At 31.4% G+C, this 20,850-nt stretch overlaps 2 protein-coding genes across 2 annotated transcripts; both read left to right on the forward strand.

The window, feature by feature from the left end:
• The first annotated feature begins 5,224 nt into the window (after positions 1–5,224).
• Positions 5,225–20,134, forward strand: LOC108904585 (calphotin-like). Its single transcript, XM_018707204.1, has 6 exons — positions 5,225–5,328; positions 5,674–6,312; positions 11,068–11,283; positions 16,145–16,336; positions 18,750–18,791; positions 18,986–20,134. Exons 1-6 carry the CDS (start codon positions 5,317–5,319, stop codon positions 19,949–19,951), a joined length of 2,067 nt encoding a protein of 688 aa, XP_018562720.1. The 5' UTR covers positions 5,225–5,316; the 3' UTR covers positions 19,952–20,134.
• Positions 8,919–11,356, forward strand: LOC108904908 (cuticle protein LPCP-23-like). The gene is made up of 2 exons (XM_018707633.1): positions 8,919–8,978; positions 11,068–11,356. Exons 1-2 carry the CDS (start codon positions 8,967–8,969, stop codon positions 11,305–11,307), a joined length of 252 nt encoding a protein of 83 aa, XP_018563149.1. The 5' UTR covers positions 8,919–8,966; the 3' UTR covers positions 11,308–11,356.
• Positions 20,135–20,850: the final 716 nt, after the last annotated feature.

Raw genomic sequence — 20,850 nt, forward strand, 5'->3', positions numbered from 1 at the left:
AACATCGTTTCTAGAGTTTCTCTGGGTGAAATAGCCCACGTACCAAACTCATAAATTTTCATAAGGAAATATCAACTTCTAGACCAGAACATGATTTCCTCGGTGAGCAAATAAATTTGCGCTGGTAATAATTTTCCCATTTTCTAATTTGTTTGTTTCTAGGAGAGATTTATGTCATGAGGTCCTTGACTGCCATGACGATCACGTGATCGCAGCCGCTGCGTCAGAATGCGTTCTGTTTGCCCAAGCGTTTTTAGCTCGTCTTGATTAGAAGAAACTACAAAACTAATAAAACGCCTTTTCACATTCTCAGACTACATTACTGAAAAAAAGTTGAAAATAATGTTCGGTATTAATTTTTAACAGTTTATTGGAAATCAATTTTGTCAAATGTCAATCAAATTATTACTGACAAAAATCAAAATGTTTGTATTTTCATAGCATCCTTGATTTCTTCAAAGATTTTTGCTTTATAAGAATATTTTCACATACACGCAGATATTTTTGAAGATCAGTTACCAGTGAGCATTTTGAATAGTTAGCAAGCAGACAACATGAAACCTATATTATTATTATTATTATTATTATTATTATTAAATATCCATAGATTCGTTAACTAAAAAAATATTTGGTCGGATGTGTTACAAGGTCCAAGAATGAAAAATTTTTAAAAAGGGCTCTTTCAGTCGAGGTGGTAAATTTAGTTAAGAATTATCTAAACCTCTTCTTTACATAAAATATAACATATTTTTCGCCTAAGAATAACTGAAAAGTAGTTAAATAGTGTAACGGACAAATTAAATAAATATAAACAAAATATTTATTTGTCTATACAAAAGAATGATAATGTGAATAATAGCAGTATATAGCAGCCACAGGTTATCACATGTAGCAAAAACCGTCATGTCTACTGATGTCCAATGGACACAGGCACCACGTACTACCTATTGGGAACTATGTTGTCTTTGTGGTGAACAGATCGAATGAATATCAACTGCATTGATGCAATAAATTACACAAAAGTACAAATAACTATTAAAAATCCGAGCGCGTATTCTTCTTCCTCGGAATGTTCTTTTTTTTTTAATTTTGCATAGGCACCGCTTTGCACTCAGAGCGTTTACTATATCTGATGACCTGTACCTAACGATTTTCTGTTCAGATCGAACTATACAATCTTGTCTGATGTCGAAGTCGAAATACCTCTTTTAATTCCTTATCTATTTTCTTAGAAAGGTATCACAATCACAAACCAGTAAATAATTTTAAAAATATTATTTTTACGTTTACAAAATCGACGTCTCATATCTGAAATGTCGAGGATAATAGAAACAGACATATTGTAAAATTTCGATCGCAATTTCTGATAACGAAGCGGTAAAGAAGATTGGTTTGATCAATGAGGAACCTTGAGAATTGAATGATTCTAACATTATTTTATTATATTTTACTGATTACGACAATTGATAGGTACCTACTGCATTATATATTACTATTGCCTAATATTAAGATGAATTAATTTAAAAATATTGCAGCAAAGTTGTACTTCAAGTCTACTTTTGTTCCGGTCTATTTAATGGGATTATAAAACTAGTCACACACCTAACATGGTAAATTTTCTAATAAAATTTTAACCGTACAATTTTTTATCTCCTAAGGCAATTTGATGGTAAATAGTTATTTTCGTTTTTATTTTATTGGAGTAGAAGGCAGAATCAGATTGTGTAATTAAATTGTTCCGCAATGCTCCATAGGTGGATCCCATTTGATGAAAGAGCATCAGGTAATTACAAAAATGTATTAATTAGTATTATTAGACTCCACCATTTTTAAGATAAATGGCAAAATATGATACTATAGGTAATACGTAATAATAAACTGTCGTGACTTATTTTTGAAATAATGATATAATTCAAGCAGTCACGGCGCGCGGCGTTATCTTTGACTGAATTAAAATATCATTTAATTATGTTTGGATTCTAATAACGGGTCGGCCCCCACTGAGCTTAGCCCGAGAACAACAAGAGTAGGTGAAAGATTCCTAGCTAAGGCTGAGGAAGTGAAAGATAACTCTATAATTGGTAGCGACCTGGCACAGGTCACGACATAACGACCCGAAATGCCGTTGTATTTTAAATATATGCCCAATAAACTTCTCATTAATTTTAAATATCTAAAATAAAACATTTTCTGACACATATTGATAAGAACTCTTGTTTTGGGTCATCGAAACTACCTTGAAAGTGTTGCTAAACATTTTAGTTACACCCAATCAAGTTTTTCAAACTGATGGGAACAGTCGTGGACAAAAAAGATTCGCGACCCGAAACGTTTTACAGTAATAAACCCATTTTATAATGGACCAAAAGCAGATTTGATCAAAAGCTTTATATTATCCATAAATCCATATAATATGCTCATTATACCAGAAGTTTACTGTCAATTTTCTAATCTATTTTATTTTTGAAAGATATATTTTTTTCAGTTTTATATCATTTCGAAATATGACATAAACAGTCAAAGTTTATAGAAAAAAAAAAGATTGGAATTTATCATTTATATTTAAGAAATGTACATTTGCAACAAAAGAAATAAAATTTTATTTATTACCTATTGTATTACAGATATATAAATACCAGGCTGTTCGTTCTTGAAATATGTGTTAAATTGGTTGCCTATAAGAAAGGCATATTCTTGTAGCTTGTACCATTTATCCTTTTATTTTTATAAGTGAGTGTTGGTAAAGTCGAAAGTGTAATGTATGTACATTAGGTCAATTATTAGGCCGTTTGATAAATTTTTCATTTTCTCAGTATAAGGTAAAATATCTCAATGATCATTCAGGTCATTCTAAAACGGTTTTGCATTTATTTAATAATTTTCTATTCAGTAAGTTGTATAAGAAATTGATTGATGTTATTACTATTAAATATGTTATTATTTTCGACATCTTACATTAAACCCATGACTATATACCAAGGGTCGGCAACTGGCGGACTGCGGTCCAGGTCCGGACCGCGGAAGGTAAAATACTGGACCGCCAAAAATTTTTTGAAAGTATAAATTACTTAAATAAATTATTTAAAAAATGTTTTTTTACGTTTAAGTGCCAATCTTATAATTTTTTCTAGTATTTTACAGTTGTGTGAGTGTGTGAGTTCTTAATGGTTAATAAGCAGATTAAATTTGAGTCCAAATTAAAATAAACAAATAATATGAATTTTTTTTGGACCTCGTTAAAAATTTTCAAATGTATCGGGACCCAACCTAAAATTACCTGCCGACCCCTGCTATATACACTCAGTCAAAGATTAAACTTAAAGCTACTAACTTTTAGAATAAAAATCAATTAAGATAACAGCAAATTGCCTACTATGACAGACTTGAAACTTAGGTCAGACAACTGTTTTAATATTTAATCTAAGTATGTAATCATTTAAGAAAAAAACATGTGTCAAATTCTACAGAGCGTTTCAGTGAGGTAGTGGACTTGGAATATATTCGGTGTACCAAACACGAAATTGCTTAAAAAATTCTCAGATACGTCCTAGTATGTAGAAGATATGGCGTTTTTTAAATAGTATCCTTGTGGTTTGTGAGCGGCGTGTACATTTATATATCACCAAACAATTTTGAATACTTATTCCTAGTTGTTCCAAAGATACAACAAATTAAATATTATTCCTTTACCATTCCCATAATTTTTAAAAAATGTGCGTTATTGAATTAATTTAATTAATTTTGTTAAATAATTGTTTAAAAATACCAAATTACTAGAATGCTAAAATAATCGACTTGTCTGAGTATTTTATTCACAATTTTGTGTTTGATACACCGAATTCATTATAAATGACTCGTATACCAGCTTAATTTGGAAGACACTACTGAATGTTCTGCATAAATATAGGGTCACCAAAATTTGCAAAATTGACCAATTTTGAACAAATTTTATTGTCGCCAATTTGCTAATGTATTGAAGCCATGAAATTTGCTACAATGTACAGGGTGATTCACTATATTTTGAAAGTTGCACTATTTTTTATAAATTTTTGAAATTGATAGTAGAAAAACAAATGATGTCCAACTGGTAATGTCATGACAACATTGTTATTGTTTCTATTATTATTTAATTAAAATGGGGTACACAGAAGTAGAAAATTGAAATATTATAGGAATTAAAATACATAGAGTAAGTTATTCTCCATATTCTGTTTTAATTCCTAATAATATTTCAATTTTCTACTTCTATGTAATCCATTTTAATTAAATAATAATACAAATTGTCAATCAATAAAAATGTTATTATGACATTACTACCTGTCACTACCATATACCTATATATGGCCTACCATATAACATTATCCATGAGTAATTAGGCCTCTCACGGCCTAATTAGCGCGATTTAGTTAGAATACCTATACGCATTTTGGACTATATCAATGTCCGATATGTCAAAATATTACAACTAAATCTGTAAATCCTTATGTAATTGGAAAAAAAGTAGAAATGCCTGAAAGAAGTCTAACAATTACAAAATGTCTTATTTTCTCAATAAAAGACCATTTCGTTTTTTAATGTTATCTCGGTTATTATTAGAGATGGACCCAATAAACCCTACATGACAATACTAGACAGGAAACGTTCTATCCAATATCTATGTAATAATATACAGCGTGTTCCATTTAAATTAACAAAGTTAACATCCGCGGCCATTTTGTTTGGACTTCATTTATCTTTCTACTATCATTTTCGAAAACTTCATAAAAAATCGTGTAACTTTTGTATTTCACATTTTTTTATAACTCTTAAAACAAAAATGTTAAAGGAGGTTCAAAATATTGTCAATCACCCTGTACTAATCATTTCCTCAGTTTTTTAATCAATTTATTGAATTTCAAATTGGTAAAGGTTTTATCCTCGGCTGGCTTTAAGAGCCAAGATTTTGATAACAATTCAAAATACAAAGTTAATATTTATGTACCATCAATCAATGATGGCTTTTAAATTCGACACTGTTAAATTATAAATTTAAACAAAAAATATTTATCTAAAAGATAATGATTATTACTTACCCGTTGTTAACAATATCGCAGGTTTGTTTCAGGAAATTTAGGTAGAGAGACATTGTCAACGAAGTAAAGGTATTTACGGTGCCCTTGCTGGGTATGCGACAGAAAATAATATACGGAAACTTTAAACCATTTAGGGAGGGCCACTCCGTGAACCGCAAGGTCAGTGATACATATAAAACGAATTGGCTAATTTCGGAGGCTATCAGTTAGTTGATCCAGGTACATACATACTATACAAGGCAACATGCAATCCTACGTAAGTACTGACTGATTTCAGTATTTCAACAGTCAACATGTTTAATTTAATCTCGGTAACAAATATTTCTCATGCAAAGGATGTTATTAATATTCAACGCTTTGACAATTCGGTTCTATTAATAAATGAACTAGTTTTTTACAAGCTTTTATGGATTTTGCAATAAACAGAAATTATTATTAAATTATACATTATAAATCAAGATGTTTTTAAAATAGTAACTACAAATAGAAATACTTTAAGTAATGAAATTCAACTGCAAATATTCTTTCTTCTTAACTTACTGTTAAAGTAACAGTGGGTATTCAGGAGAGACATTTTATTAATATTAAATCACCTTTTCAGGCAGCTGTAGCTCTCTTCACCATCTTGGCCGTTGCTAACGCCAGTGTCCTGCCTTCAGCCAAAATCTTGCAAGGACCCAGCAGCAGAACGACCCTAGTTGGACCTGAAGGAAGCGTAATCTCCTCCGTATCTCCAGGAGGCAGCATCGTCACCGACGAACATTCCGGTGTTGTCGCCTATGCTGCCCCAGCTGTCGTAGCTCACGCTGCCCCTGCTGTAGTCGCCCATGCCGCCCCTACCGTAGTAGCTCACGCCGCCCCTGCTGTAGTAGCCCACTCTGCTCCCGTGGTCGCCCATGCCGCCCCAGTTGTTGTAGCCCACTCTGCTCCAGCTGTAGTATCTCACTCTTCCACCGTAGTTGCTCACTCTGCTTATGCAGCCCCAGCTGTAGTTGCCCATGCCGCCCCTGTTGTTGCACATGCCGCCCCTGTTGTTGCACATGCCGCCCCTGTTGCATATGCTGCCCCAATTGCCCACGCTGCCCCAGTTGCAGTTGCCCATGCTGCTCCAGTTGTAGCTGCACACGGATCTGTTGATACAGTAGTAGCTGGACCTTCTGGTACTATAGCCGCTAGCAGGGCTGCCACAATATCTGATGTTGTTGGACCTCATCATGGTGTCCATGCCGCCCATGTTTGGTAATCAGCTTCCCGAGGAAAGATATTTATCTATTTATTGCATTATGATTTATGTACAAAGCCAAAATTGAGCAATTAAAGTATACGTACTTTATTATTTGTGTGCTTTATTTATGTTGTACTAATTTTAGACACTAAAAAAAAGTAGGTGATTGGTCAATTGAACAGTAAATTGAAGTCAAATGGGTTTGCCATTATAGACAAAAAAAAAATGAGAATTACAATTCAATAACACCAGATTAGAATGACAAATTTAACAAATTATTATCTAACAAAAGTATATTTTATACAAACAGTAAAAAAACATGGAATATTTTTGCTCTGTAAATTTTAATATCTTAATTTTTAAATATATTATAAGGAAATAAAGAAATTCATTGAATTGGTAATTCAACCAAAAATATACAAGGTGTTCCGAAAATTAGTGCAAAATAGTTACTAATAGTTAGATCTTTTGCTTTTAAAATACAGAGATAGCGACTATTGTTTTATAGTTAAATTTTAGGCATATTTTTATTAAAAACGACGTTGATTTTTAGTCATCTTCTAGAGGTCGCTAGCTAATATCTCTTCCATTCACATTTTCTCTGAAAGACATTTACTGAAATGAACACACACAAATGTTACTCTTCCCAAAATCGTTGAAAGCTGTTTCTTCAGAAAAGTGCAGCTGCTTTTTCAAAGTCAACAGGCTTCTACTCCTTAATACACAGGGTGTCCGCAAATCAATACGCCAAACAACAAGGTTAGTTTCCTTGAGTAAAAATAACTTTGGTACAATTTTTCGTCCCTAAAAATTTACGGGTCGTCAATGAAATGAATTTTTTTTTTGAAGGTGGGCCATTTGTTTAATTAAGCAAAATTTTACCTTAATAGCTTGCTCTAAAGTAGTTTTCATTTTTTATCAAAAATTCTTGTTGACATTTACATATTTCAGAAAAATTAAAGAACACGAGACGGAACCCTGAGGTACTTCAAAATTCAACTGTAGAATATTAGATTCTATTCCATTGTAGATTATAAATTAACGACTATTAGTATTATGATAGTAAAAATATGGAATCTACTGAAAATCTTTTAGAATTTTCTTTTATATGTAGGTACATACAATTTAAAGTTGTTTGGAAATATTTTATTTTTTTATTGAACTATTGGATATCTGGATAAAGGGTAGCAGTATATTAATCATAATAGATTTTGAAATAATTATAATAATGTTATGACCATCCTTCATTTTCTTATCTTAATGTTTTATGATTATACTTACTACCGATGAAACTCCAAAAAAACTATTAGTTGGTCCAACATATATCTAACCATTATTTCATGAAAATCAATACCATATATTTCTACATACAAAAATTTGGGGCTGATTGTGAGAGAAGTGTTAGCAAGGAAGCTTTTAGACTTTGTTAAACACAAAACTACTTGCTGAATAGGACTGATTAGTGGGACGCACAATAGGCCTAATAAGGCGGCAGTGTTATGGGACTTATTAGAACCAACCACTAGGAAAGAAGAAGAAGGACATATCTAAGATAATTATCAACCTCTGCATCGAGCAAAGAATAATTGCTATAAGACATCAATATCAACGAAAAAATTATTAAATCCCACAGGTGTTATAGAAGACGACTTTTGACAGCTTTTACTTTAAAAATTGTTATGATTATGAATATAATTATAGTTCATTTTTTTGGACTAATTTCATGTCTATATGATGTCATATAGCATCATGATGTCATATAACGTGTCATAATGGCTTATGACTTTTGAAGATAGATGTATTGCCATCTGTAAAATATTTTTTGAAACAATCCTGAAGAAAATACATATTGTCACGTTGTCAAAAAGTTGTCATCAGACCATCTTAGGGTAGTTTTATTATGAGTTCCAGAAATTTACTTTTAATGGAATTCGTAGATTGAATTTTGTGGACTACATATTTGTCTTCCTTTGTAATATTCAGCCAACTTAAAATATTTGACTGACTGAAAATTATTTTGGAGGTTACTATAAAAAATAATATTTTATTTAAATAAGGCTGAAATGTATAAGGATATCCAGGGAAAATATATAGAAAAATCAGTTTTTCTCTAAAAATGATAAAAATTTTTGTGTTTAATTTCAGTCATACCATTGTTAGTTGTAGAGAACAGAAATTTTCTTGCAGTTTTTTCGTTTCAAATAATTTTCTAAATCACATACATATCTAACTTGAAATAACATTTTAATAACAAATTTAAACTGAGACTATTTAAAAATTTGTTTGCAGTTTCCAATGTGTCATTTTTATTCTCTCACAATATTTTTCATAATTAGTTTTATAAGGTTTCATGACAATAATTTGTTTGTAATTTTCCGTAGCTGCTGCAAACCTCTAATCTTTACTCCTAACCGGATTATTATATATTCAGTATATAATAAATAAGTAGATATTTGAAAGATTATATGTAAATATTTCAAAAAATACATACTCACTACTAATACTTTGGATAATTAAATATGTATGACAAATAAACAAGGAAATATGATACTGTTTATGAAGGGTTAACCTACATTTTCAAGGTTGATATTAGGTATAAAAACAAATTGTTTGATTTTGATGGTATTAGTTGATCCACATACGCACTCTTACGCACATTAGAAGACATCATGAAATCCTTCGTAAGTATCGAACAACTTTTTTTTAAATTAACTTTAATAAACCACAGTACTCCTTTGTAAGTTAAATCCCTCTTTTTAGACAAATAGTAACTTCACCCAAAGAAATATTCAGTTGAAATATGTTAACATCAGTAACATTTGGATATGCAATAATTTTTTCTTTGGTTCTGAAAAGTACACGGGGTGGACCATTTTATTATTCTATGTACTAAAATTTTGAAAACTATAAAAAAAAAACGATTAATTGGGAAAAGTTTTAGACCATTCTGTTACTAACAACGAGATATTTTCAAAGAAAGAGCATTGGAAGACATAATATTTTTTTTATTCTTACAATTTTTTAAAATCTGTAAAATTTTATTACAGTAACATTTTGCAAAGAATTTCATTGTAGCCTTTGGTTTCGACATTGATCATGATCATTCCCTTTTAATTTTATTTGTTATTATGGACGCCAATTGAATTGCATCGAACGAAAATATTCTTTTAAGTTTTTCAATGATATATCATGAATACCTGCTCAAACATTTAAATAGCATTGCGAGGAAACTAAAGAAAAAAAGCTCCAAACAACATGGTGAATGTTTTTGAAACGAAAATGTATAGATAATCAAGTGTTAACAGATTTCAAAAATTCGCAGAAATAAAAAGTTGTCTCCTTTTTCAAAATAACTCGAACAGCTAGAGCTGCGATCGCCGTTATTTTAACAACAGAACTTAAAACTTTCTGTATTTAACTGTCTTGAACATCAATCTCTTGCATATTTTGAATAAATAACTTTATAAAAAAAACTGAAGGAAATCATATGAATTTAGATTCGATGTTTTTTAAGATAAATCATGTAAATTGGGTACAGTCAACTTCAAAATAATCTTGAGAGTGACAGGAATCCTTCTAAATTTCTAAATTTTAATCTTCTGATCTTTTTGTGACCTTAAATAAATTTCTATTATTTGGGCGGACCCAGATTCATGTCGGTTTTTTAAATGGTGAGATAATAGAATTATATCGGCGGAATATTGCAACGTCATAAATTTCAATACAGGGTGTCAAGGAAATGATGGATTTAGCAATAATAATGTCACGGGTTTATATATTCCTTTTTGATTGGGTTCACCCATAAGAGAGTTATTAGCTCCTGATAAAAATTGAAAATCGACTTTTCGTTCCTACTTTTTTTTTCTTATTAAATTTAGATAATTATTGAGTAAAAGCTGTGCTATATGTCCTGTTATATTAATGTATTTAATTTAGATTTTACTTTGTGGACAAGGGGTTCTTTGCAGTCTTGGATCCAAAAAAATTAATAGGCCTACTACAATTTTCAATTTTTACCGCAATTTTCGTACTTTCGTACTTTACTAAGTAACAAAGTATAGTTGTTTTTTTATCCATACTAGGAAGCGTACTAAGACGATACTATTGGGGACATATTTTAATTACGTCCTTATTTTGTTCAATTAATGACATGTTTGTGTAGTTAGCACTATCTATTTATCGAAAGTATCTTCATGATTTCTTCTAAAACGGTTCTTTGTATCGGTATGTACTTTTTCACTTAAAATGTTCGAATGACTTAAAAACGGCTATGAAAATTGAAAAAACTAAGCCTATAAGTTTCACAAAGATTGCATAATTCGCTTTGTCCTCGGGCCAATAAAGTAGCTGTGAGAAAGTTGAATATATTAATAGAAACAGCCTCAAATGAAAAAACAAAAAAGTTATAATTAAAGATTGATTTTGAACTGTCAATTTCAAGAGCTGTTGACCACAGGCTGATCCCCAATAACGCTTTATTTTTAAGTCATACCGGAATTCAAAAGATTGCCTACTATCGCCTACCATTTCCCGGACACCCTGTATAGCACAAAACTTATCTTGAAAAAAAAGTAATATAATGCGTATATTTTGCTATAAAATTCTATTTTGTCCGCATAGTTTCAGTTTGTATGCCCTCAAATAATACAGCGGATATAGTTAAAGTATTCACCCTCCCTTAACAATACGAAGAATGTTGATGATATCGAGTTAACAGAATTTTCTTTCAGAACAAAATTAAAATTTACTAATTTTGTAATAAATTTCCAGGTAGCTTTCACTTTCTTCGCTCTATTGGCCGTGGCCAATGCTGGAATAATCCCTGGTGCATCATCTTTTGTTGCTCCTTCCGCCTATGCTGCTCCAGGAGTAGTCGCTCATGGTGCTTCATTTATTCCTAATGCATCACCATTTGTGGCCCACGGCGCCCCAATTGCATATGGCGCCCACCCATATGCACATGCTGGTCCACTGGCTTATGCTGGAGTTCCTCATGGTCTCTACTACTAAGCATTTTAATTCTTTTTTGTAGTTTGTACACTAAATAGTTAATTAAGTAATAAAAATACACATGGTTTATGATTTTCTTGTTATTATTTTATATCATTAATGTAAATGTGAAAATACGAATATTAAGAAAAAATGAAATTAAAAAAAATGGGATAGAAACAATTTAAGTTGCAAAACTGAAACCACTAGGCAATGATAATTGTAACTTTCTATGGCGGTGTAACAAAGCCTAGTTTATGAGAACAAATAAACCGTAAAATCACAATTTTGAACAAGTTATCCCCACCTTGTAGGCATGTGCAAGGAAAAATATTTAATAATTATTCACGAAAACCGATACAGAAATGATGTAGGAATTCCAAATCAGAGATAAGAATTGTTAAAATATGTGGGAAAACAACAATACAAAGACAGCTGTTTTTTTAGATGGGTTTGTTTCAGCTAACAAAAGTAAGTATAGCAATTTGGAGAAAATCGACTAGCCCTTCCTCGTACAACTATACGACGTCACGAGAGGAAGGTGTTAACAGGAATTAATTAAAACACAAATTAAGATAGCATTGCAAAGACTTACCTCCTAATGTACACCAAGATCAAGAGTTAGGAATTAGGAGACAACCCTCAATTGCAACCCCCTTCACGCTTTCAGTCGGACAATACAATTGAAAAACCCGATATATGTCGGGTGTCCGACTGTCAAATTGTAGTATACGATTGAAAGCTTGAGGCAGGTCATCACATTTTTGGCACTATAAATTCTAGCAGAGAATTTATTCTTATATGCAAAAAGAGAGGTTAGCTTGAAGAGATAGAGAGTACGTCAATGTCTCTCGCAGGGGAGTATTTCTTGATTCGCTAACTGATGACTAGTTCAATTTTCAGAAATCCATTTGCGTTTTAATTTATTTTATATTTTGAACTTATCCATATTTTATTTTAATTATTTATTATTTATTTTTAAAGTATTCCTCAAACCAAATGATTTCATTTTTCGAGAGAAATAAATCTATTCGAGCTCACAAAATTACTGTAATATGAAGAAAAACAATCCTTGATTGTACATTCATTTTTTTTCGCCATAGTCTTTTTTTATAAAAACTGTAATTTTTTACGTCGATTTTAAGAGGTGTATATTCTTTTCCCATGGACAGAGATTCAGTATATTTAGTTTTTCGCATGAACAAAATATTTGTCATCTTTGCATACTTTTTGTTTATGGAAAATATTAATTTCCTGTCGCAATTCTAACGTGATAGGGATAGAACAGTACTACAAGAGTCATCGTACACTATTGTAGTACAACAAAGACTCCCTCACGAAATTCTATAAAATTGACTACATTCGCTATATATTTAAAGACGTTGTTCAGTGCAGGACTCAGACACAAGGGTTTACCTGAATATATCGTATCAAAGGTTTTGCCTCGAATAAATGCCTGAATTCCCCATAACAGCCACACATGAAAGGAGCGTCGTTAATATGGATACCAATCCAAATGATTTATACAGGCTGTTACAAATTCGCTTTTCACTGCAGGGATTTCGGAAACGGTAAGAGGTACGCAGTAGCTTAAATGGGGGTAAAGTTACGTAATCAGGGGGCCATCGATATGCCTCTAAAAAATCAAGGCTAACATTATTAGTTTTCGAAATATTTGAAAAAAAAACGAAATTTTGGTAATCCGTTTTTGTTTCATTTCAGCCTGGTTTGAGGTGATATTGAAAAAAGAAGAACACTTTCTCATGGCCACTTTTTTCCCTCTATCGAATGGCATAATCAATTTTTAGATGTAACGTTTTGTCTCTCCAGCACCATCATCAACTTCATTTTTTTAAATAGGACCCTGGAAATTTTATTTCATTTTTTGCAAGCCTCCATGACCCCCAATATTGTACTGCGTCAGCCCGAACCAAAATCAAACGTTTTGTCTCGAAAAATTCATCTTCAGTGTATTCGTTCCTTTATCTAAATTTTTTATTTAGATTTCTTTGTTTATTGAATTATCGTACACTGTAAGTGTCGTTAGACCCTGTGAAATCCATCTAGTTATTTAAACTATTACCACCACTGGAAATGAAACACCCTATATACTACACTTGATAGCATCTGCAAACTCAATATTAATCAAATAAACATAAATATTTTTTATGGAACTTGTCAGTGAATTTGGTTATAGACTCTGCTGAAATATGATATATTCAAAAATTTTCTTTACATCATTACCAAAACTTGGAATTTTTTACAACAAAAGTGAAAAGATACATAGATACTATAGTTTAATTTGTGATGTTTAAACTAGGTACACAAATTTTAGGATCTATTATGCATAATATTACTTATTCTGGTACTTTTCCATGTTTTAGCCATACGCTGTACATATTAAGTTTACTAAACGTAAGCTTTCTTGTTTATCGGTAATATATAGGCCTATGTGGGATTATGTATTCAATTCTAAGTAAGTAGATACATGAAAGATAATATGTAAATATTCAAAAAGTACCAAAAGTACTAGTACCTTTGACGATTAACTATTTGTGACAAATAGGCCAGGAAATATGACACTATTTACGGAGGGCCAATCTACATCATCAAGGCCGGTACTAGCTATAAAAACAAAATGTCTGATTATGGTGGCATCAGTTGATCTACATATGCACTCTTACGCACTATACAGGGCAACATGAAATTCCTCGCAAGTACTAGCTCAATAACAATTAACTACTATTAGATAGATGCTTTGTTTACTCATTATTTTAGGGTTATTTACCTAACATTCTATTCTTTTATCTTTGTTGCTTTCATATTTAGAAAAAAGTCATATAGGCCAGTGTAGAAAATTTTTTTATGATTTTAAAAATATATATATTATTGTACGTTGCATTTCGGAAATACAAGCAGGATATATGTTTTTTTTTTGACAACACTTTATAATTTCCAAGGTTTAGTAGGTATATCTATCTACAATATGGCCAAAAAAGTATGCTAACTATAAACATTTTAGACTGTTACCATAAGTCACTGTAATAGGTATTAAGAAGATGCTTTACCCAAAGATTTAAAAGAATGTTCTAACAAGAAAATATATAAGTGTGGCTTGTGTCCTCCGAAATGCAACATTCAAGATACAGTTTTGAAATCACAAGAAAGTATGAAAGTAAAAAGGAAAAGGGGGTAGAATGTTATATCAACAACCCTTTGTATATAAAAGAGACTCAGTAGTTGTAAGATTACAAAATAAATTCCAAAAATTACGTTTACTTTTGTTTTTCGATTGTAAAAGTCTTTAAATTAGTTTTTCCTAGATTGTCTAATATCTAACAATATCAGTACAAAATTTAAACAATTTTTATTTTTGGCTAAAGGTTGATCTCTTTCTGTGATCACAATTGTTACACATGTTTAATCAATGAGCAAATAAAGTGCATTGTTTCCAGAGAATCAGAGTAGCTAAGAACTTGTTAACTACGTTATTAGAAAGAGGACAGAAAAGATTTATATTTCAAAATTGAAAAATGGTATAATTATTTTGAAATATACTTAATTCAAATGAAACAAAAAAAATAATGTGCTTTGATCTTATAAGTTTTTTTAAATGAATCCTACCAGCAACAATTCTACAAAATTTATGTGAACTAGGTATATTTCCATACGAAAAATCTAAAATAATTGTATATTAACCTTAGAAAAATAGATTTTCATAAATATTTCCTTTTGCTACAGGCAGTAATTTATTGCATGGTGTTAATGTATTTTTCTATATTTATGTTGCACCATAAACATCAACAATATACTCGTAGTTTCTTGTATTAAGATGGTCGTATCCACAAATGTTATTTTTGCAATTTGGATTTATACGTGTATTCAAGATATTTGTATCTTTTCACTAGTGTCAGTTTGATTGCAATTGAAAACTTCTACAGTTCGTACAATATTTATTGAGATCGAATTCCAAGAAAAGAATAAGCCAATAAAGTCCTGGTAACGGAACTACTGGAACAGTTTACCGAGGCAGGGGCGTGCCTTGAAATTTTTCGCCAATATATTTCTACCTCGCGTGTCGAATGCGGTTAATTCCAAGAAAATGACGCAGGCGTTTTCTTGGAATCATATATCAACAAATATCATGCGGACTCTAGTTGACTTGTGTTAAAAATAACGACGTTTACTGACATAAAATTTTTTAAGTTCTTATAAGTACTAGAGAAAAAGGATAATTTGGTTCAAATATTCATTTATTTACTTTACCTATTAAAACATACAATCTTGCATTAATAAACTCGTTCTTCAGTCATGATGTATCGATTTAAGTGAAATAATTTAGTTCGAATACAAAATATGCTTATACATACACAAATAAAAAATTTACTTACATATGTACAAGCTTATTATAATTTTAAATTAAGTAAAATTATTTACAGAAATAAACAAATCTCGTCTGAAGAACCATTTTACTATTTAAGGTTAGGTTAGGTTAGGTTATTTAAAGTTATACATGTATACCAAATAAACATTTTCTTGATTCAAAATAATCCCTTTATAATTCACTAAAAAGAGTTAATTATTTAAAAAAACTGAATACTATTTCTTGTCCTTCTAGAAATAACTTCATTTTTGGAAGCCAAATAGAACTATTATGTACAGAGGACACACTGTAACTATTCGTATTACAGAAAATTTAAAAGAATACAACTTGAATTTCCTAACTTCTTTTTGTGCTGAACAATTAAGTCAATGAATTAATACTTTTCTAATGTATGCACGAGTAGGCATGTGGGTAGAATTAACATTCATTTATTGTGAAACTGACAATCATGAAATCTGTTTTACAAATTTTCAGGCAGCCATCGCATTCTTCGTCTTATTGGCCGCAGCCAGCGCCGGCATAATTCCTAGCGCAGCCGTCGTAGCCCGTAGCGCCGTAGTCGCCCCAGTAGTTCCCGTAGTTACCCTCGCTGCCCCTGTAGTCGCTCCTTCCGCCTACGCCGCCCCTGTGGCATATGCCGCCCATCCAGTTGCACACGCCGCCCCTGTGGCTTATGCTGCTGCGCCTCATGGCCTCTACTACTAATAACATACTCAGCGATAGTATTTATTGATTCCTTGTAGTTTATGTACATATAAATAAAATATTCAGCAGTAAAAGTATATTTCATTAGAAAAATATATTATTTTTTAAGCCAAGTAGGACTCAAAGTTTAGGCTTTGCTAAATTTCGGAAAATGTAAACGTTTTCATGCAGCTTTATCCAGAGTTGTAAATTTTTACAAAATTTTCGGTTGAAAAGTATCACAAGAGAATTGCTCTTCATGTTATAATTTCAAATTTTTAAATAATAATAAAATTCCTTTGTTCAATCTTGCTTCCTTAAAAAGTTATGGCCCTTTCAGGATATCTCTTATATAGTTTTTTACTATAACTATTACTTTTTAGATATTTCATTATATTTTATCATGGAGAGTTTCTTGCAGCAGCTGGATATGAACATAACATCGTTGTTCAGCTAAAACATACAGGTCACTAAGAAAACTTTAAATAGTTCTTGTCATGTTTACTTTGTTACTAGAAATTTTGAAAAAAATTAAGTTATTGTTGAAATGCTACTTTATTCACTTTAAAAAATACGTATTTGTTGCATGTAGCTAGAATGGCATAGTTTCTAAGCTAAATTTAAATTTTTACAAAGATGGAGAGTACTAAGGGTATTTTATTGTATTTAAATTTGACCTCTTCAATAAATTTGAAGCAAATTAATTATTTTTTATGATTTAGACCAAATTATCTCTATTCAAAAGTCAATATTTTCCGCGATATAGTTCTGAGCAACACCTACTTTTGAATAGAGGTGAGTTAGAATAGAATACTCATAAATGTTCGTCTGTTCGTCATTCAGTGCACTAGAGGAAACTGAAATCTAATTATTACAAGAACTATACATTTTATCGAGATGCAACAAGTGTAGGTAAGTTTTATTCTTAGTAAAGTGACGTTTTAAAAGCACTTGAGCAATATCAAAATTTTTATACCAACAAGAACATATATTATTATAATGACCTCTACGTATTAGCTACAAAGTAAGCTATAGAGGTATAGAGGCGCAAAATCTTTTAATTTTGTCAGGGGTACCTAAGGGGTCCAATTTAAGACCATTATTTTTTTAGTATGTAAATGATTTGCGAGATGTGATTCAGTATTCATACTGTCAGCTATCTGCAGATGAATTTGATACTCCCTATATGTAGCGTACTAAAACCAAATTGAAAGTGCAAAAAACTATCAAATCTCTGCAAGAATATACCTGTATATAGATTATATACAATTACAAATAATATGAAATATGTAGTCATACTCTTTGACTTTCCTCATCTTTTCTTTCCTTTTTATCTTTCTATTTCCCTTTTACCTTATTTTTACATAATCTGTAGTGTGGTATAACAATATAATGCAATAATATTATTTTTCATTATTATATCTTCATTTATTAACATTATGATCCGGAAATTATAATTTTGTAATCAATATTGGATTGTCAGTAAAAATTTTGTTATCCTAAATTAAATGAAATTTGTCTATAGTCAAAAGAAAAGAACTATGTTAAATATATATTTAATTTTATCTGCAACATAAATTAGCACTTAAGTAATATATTGAAAATATCTTATAATGAACTAATTTTAATTGTCGAATAATAATACATACCTAATTAAGTGGCTACACCTTAATGGATTTAGTAACCTTTTTCGGTATCAACAAATTTGCATAATAAGTTAATTTAATGACATATTCATATTAGCGTTGAAAAAAAATAATAGATTTATTTTAAGACAAACTGAAATTGAAAGTACTTATATAAAAATAAAATATAATTCACTAAGGCCCGGTATTACAATATTGAATTAATTAAAAAAATTATGGATAATTTAGAATTAAAACACAATTAATTTTTGCAAATTGATAGGTATCATCGCATTGATTGTTAATTGTCAATTACTTCAATTAGGAAAGGTTAACTTGCGATATTGATTTTCATATCTTAACATAATACTTATCCCTTATAAGGCAAAGGGTCACTCTAGCTATGAACAATACACAAGAAGGTCTAAAATAAACCATTTAAACCAACATCAAAAACTAAAAAATTATTCTAATTGGCAATTAATTAATTAATTAATTAATTAACTGATTTTAACTGTCAATTCATCTCAGTAAAAAACATCATTTTTTATTACAAGCATAAACAAAGACATATTGAGAAAAAATAAAAATTTTTACTACGAAAAATAATTTAAAAGAATGTGATGCAACATTTGCTCATTCATAGTCCAATATTACCAATTTTCAAGTTGCAGGTATCACATAAATATTCAAATATTCAAATAAAATTTACAGCAAGGTTACGTCTTGGGTATAAATTAAAGCACACTTAGTCAAACTTCAGTTTACAGCAAAAACCAAATACTACTATATTAATTAATATGAACTCCCTGGTAAGCGAATTAACATCCTTTGGACCAATTAAAATACATACCTTGCAAATTAACATTATGTAGCATTTCTTTTAAAGCTTTGTCGAAAAAGTTCATTTGTGTAAGAAACAATAAAATAATAATGAACAACTTATTACATCTGAGAACATTTCAGATGTAAAATAATTAAATTTTTTACATTAATACTATTTCAGGTGCTCATTGCAGTTCTGTCTACTCTGACTGTTGCTAACGCTTCAGTCGTTGCTCCTGCACCAACAGTTCTGCAAGGACTAAGCACCAGGTCAACCCTTGTAGGCTCGGTAGTTCCAGGAGGACAAATCATCACTAATGGACATCTTGGTGCAGTTTCCTACGCTGCCCCTGTGGTTTCCCACACATCAGCTGTCGTTGCTCATTCCGTACCTGCGATAACTACTTATTCTGCACCAGCTGTCGTTGCCCATTCCGCTCCCTCTGTAGTATCCCACTCTGCAAACACCGTTGTACACTCAGCTCCAACTGTTGTCGCCCATTCCGCTCCAGCTGTAGCGGCTCCTGCTGTCGTAGCACACGCAGCTCCTGCTATTTCGGTAGTTCGTTCTGCTCCAGTAACAGTGTCACATTCTGGTCAAAGCGTAGTGCACCGTGCTGCTTCTGTAGTAGCCCATTCTGCTCCTGCTGTAGTAACCCATTCTGCCCCTGCTGTAGTAGCTCATTCTGCTCCAGCAGTAGTAGCTCACTCCGCCCCCGCTGTTGCCGTTGCCCATTCCGCACCCATAACAGTATCTCACAATGCCCAGAGTGTAGTGCACCGTGCTCCAGCTGTAGTTGCTCACTCTGCTCCTGCTGTAGTGGCTCACTCTGCTCCTGCTGTGGTAGCTCATTCCGCTCCTGCTGTTACCATTACCCGTTCCGCTCCGTTAACTGTATCCCACAGTGCCCAGAGTGTCGTCCACCCTGCTCCTGCTGTAGTAGCCCATTCGGTTCCTGCAGTGGTAGCTCATTCCGTTCCTGCTGCCGTCGCCTACTCGGCCCCGGCTGTTGTAGCTCACTCTGCTCCTGTGGCAGTGTCACATTCTGCTCATAGCGTTGTACATTCAGCTCCTGCTGTTGCAACTTATTCTGCTCCTGCTGTAGAAGCGCATTCTGCTTGGTCTGCATGGGCTGACGATAAATAAATTTGTAAACGTCTTGTAAATATGTTCATTTATAAAATGTTAAGTATATATGTAAATAAAGGAAAAATGCGTTTAGAACGATATATACATTCATTTGATACCTCTGTTAGAAATTTACACCTAAAAGTAGAGATACCATAATGAAACATTTTTATCTATTTCAATTATATGGTATAGAAAAGTGCTTACTACATAAATATACCTATTTTTATACTTTGATATAAAATATGTTTTTTCTTCACCCGTAGACTTAGTTCTACTAAAATCTGTGCTCTAGATAAATGCCTGCAACTTTTTAATTCCCTTAAGGATTTGCATTAATTATGTCCGACTTTTCAATAATAACAAGCTTTTTGTTACTTATTAATGTAAAAGCTGGAAAACTTGTACTAATGTAAAAGCTGGAAAACTTTTGCCTTTGTATGAATTAAACTCCTTTTTTTCTAAATACTTCTAGTATATTTGATGTATTTCCAATATCGAACAAGAAATCCATATTTCTTGATCATTAATAAAGTAATACCTACCTCAACATTTTCAATCTTCTGTAACTCTATATTATATCCCTAATTATTTACAAATTTTAAATATATTATTAAGTACCTAGATCTCATTTTAAATAGAGGGAATAATGGAAATTTAGAGGAAAGTTTATAAAGTTCCAATTACGTGGCAAAACTTTAAAATTAAATTTGCGCCATATGGATCAACATTAGATATTATCAAAGATAAAAGTAGAAAGGAGATAATAACTATTTTAATAAAGTATAAGGACCAACAGTATAATTGAAGGTTCATAGGTAGAATTACAAAACTATTGAAAACATGTTTAGATTAAGAAAGATGCTGAAACTGCCAGTCAATAGCGGGATTACGACTGTGGATGAAAGTGAAATGTG

This window comes from Anoplophora glabripennis, unplaced genomic scaffold, assembly GCF_000390285.2.
Source record: "Anoplophora glabripennis isolate ALB-LARVAE unplaced genomic scaffold, Agla_2.0 scaffold8, whole genome shotgun sequence".
In the NCBI taxonomy this organism is placed as follows: domain Eukaryota; kingdom Metazoa; phylum Arthropoda; class Insecta; order Coleoptera; family Cerambycidae; genus Anoplophora; species Anoplophora glabripennis.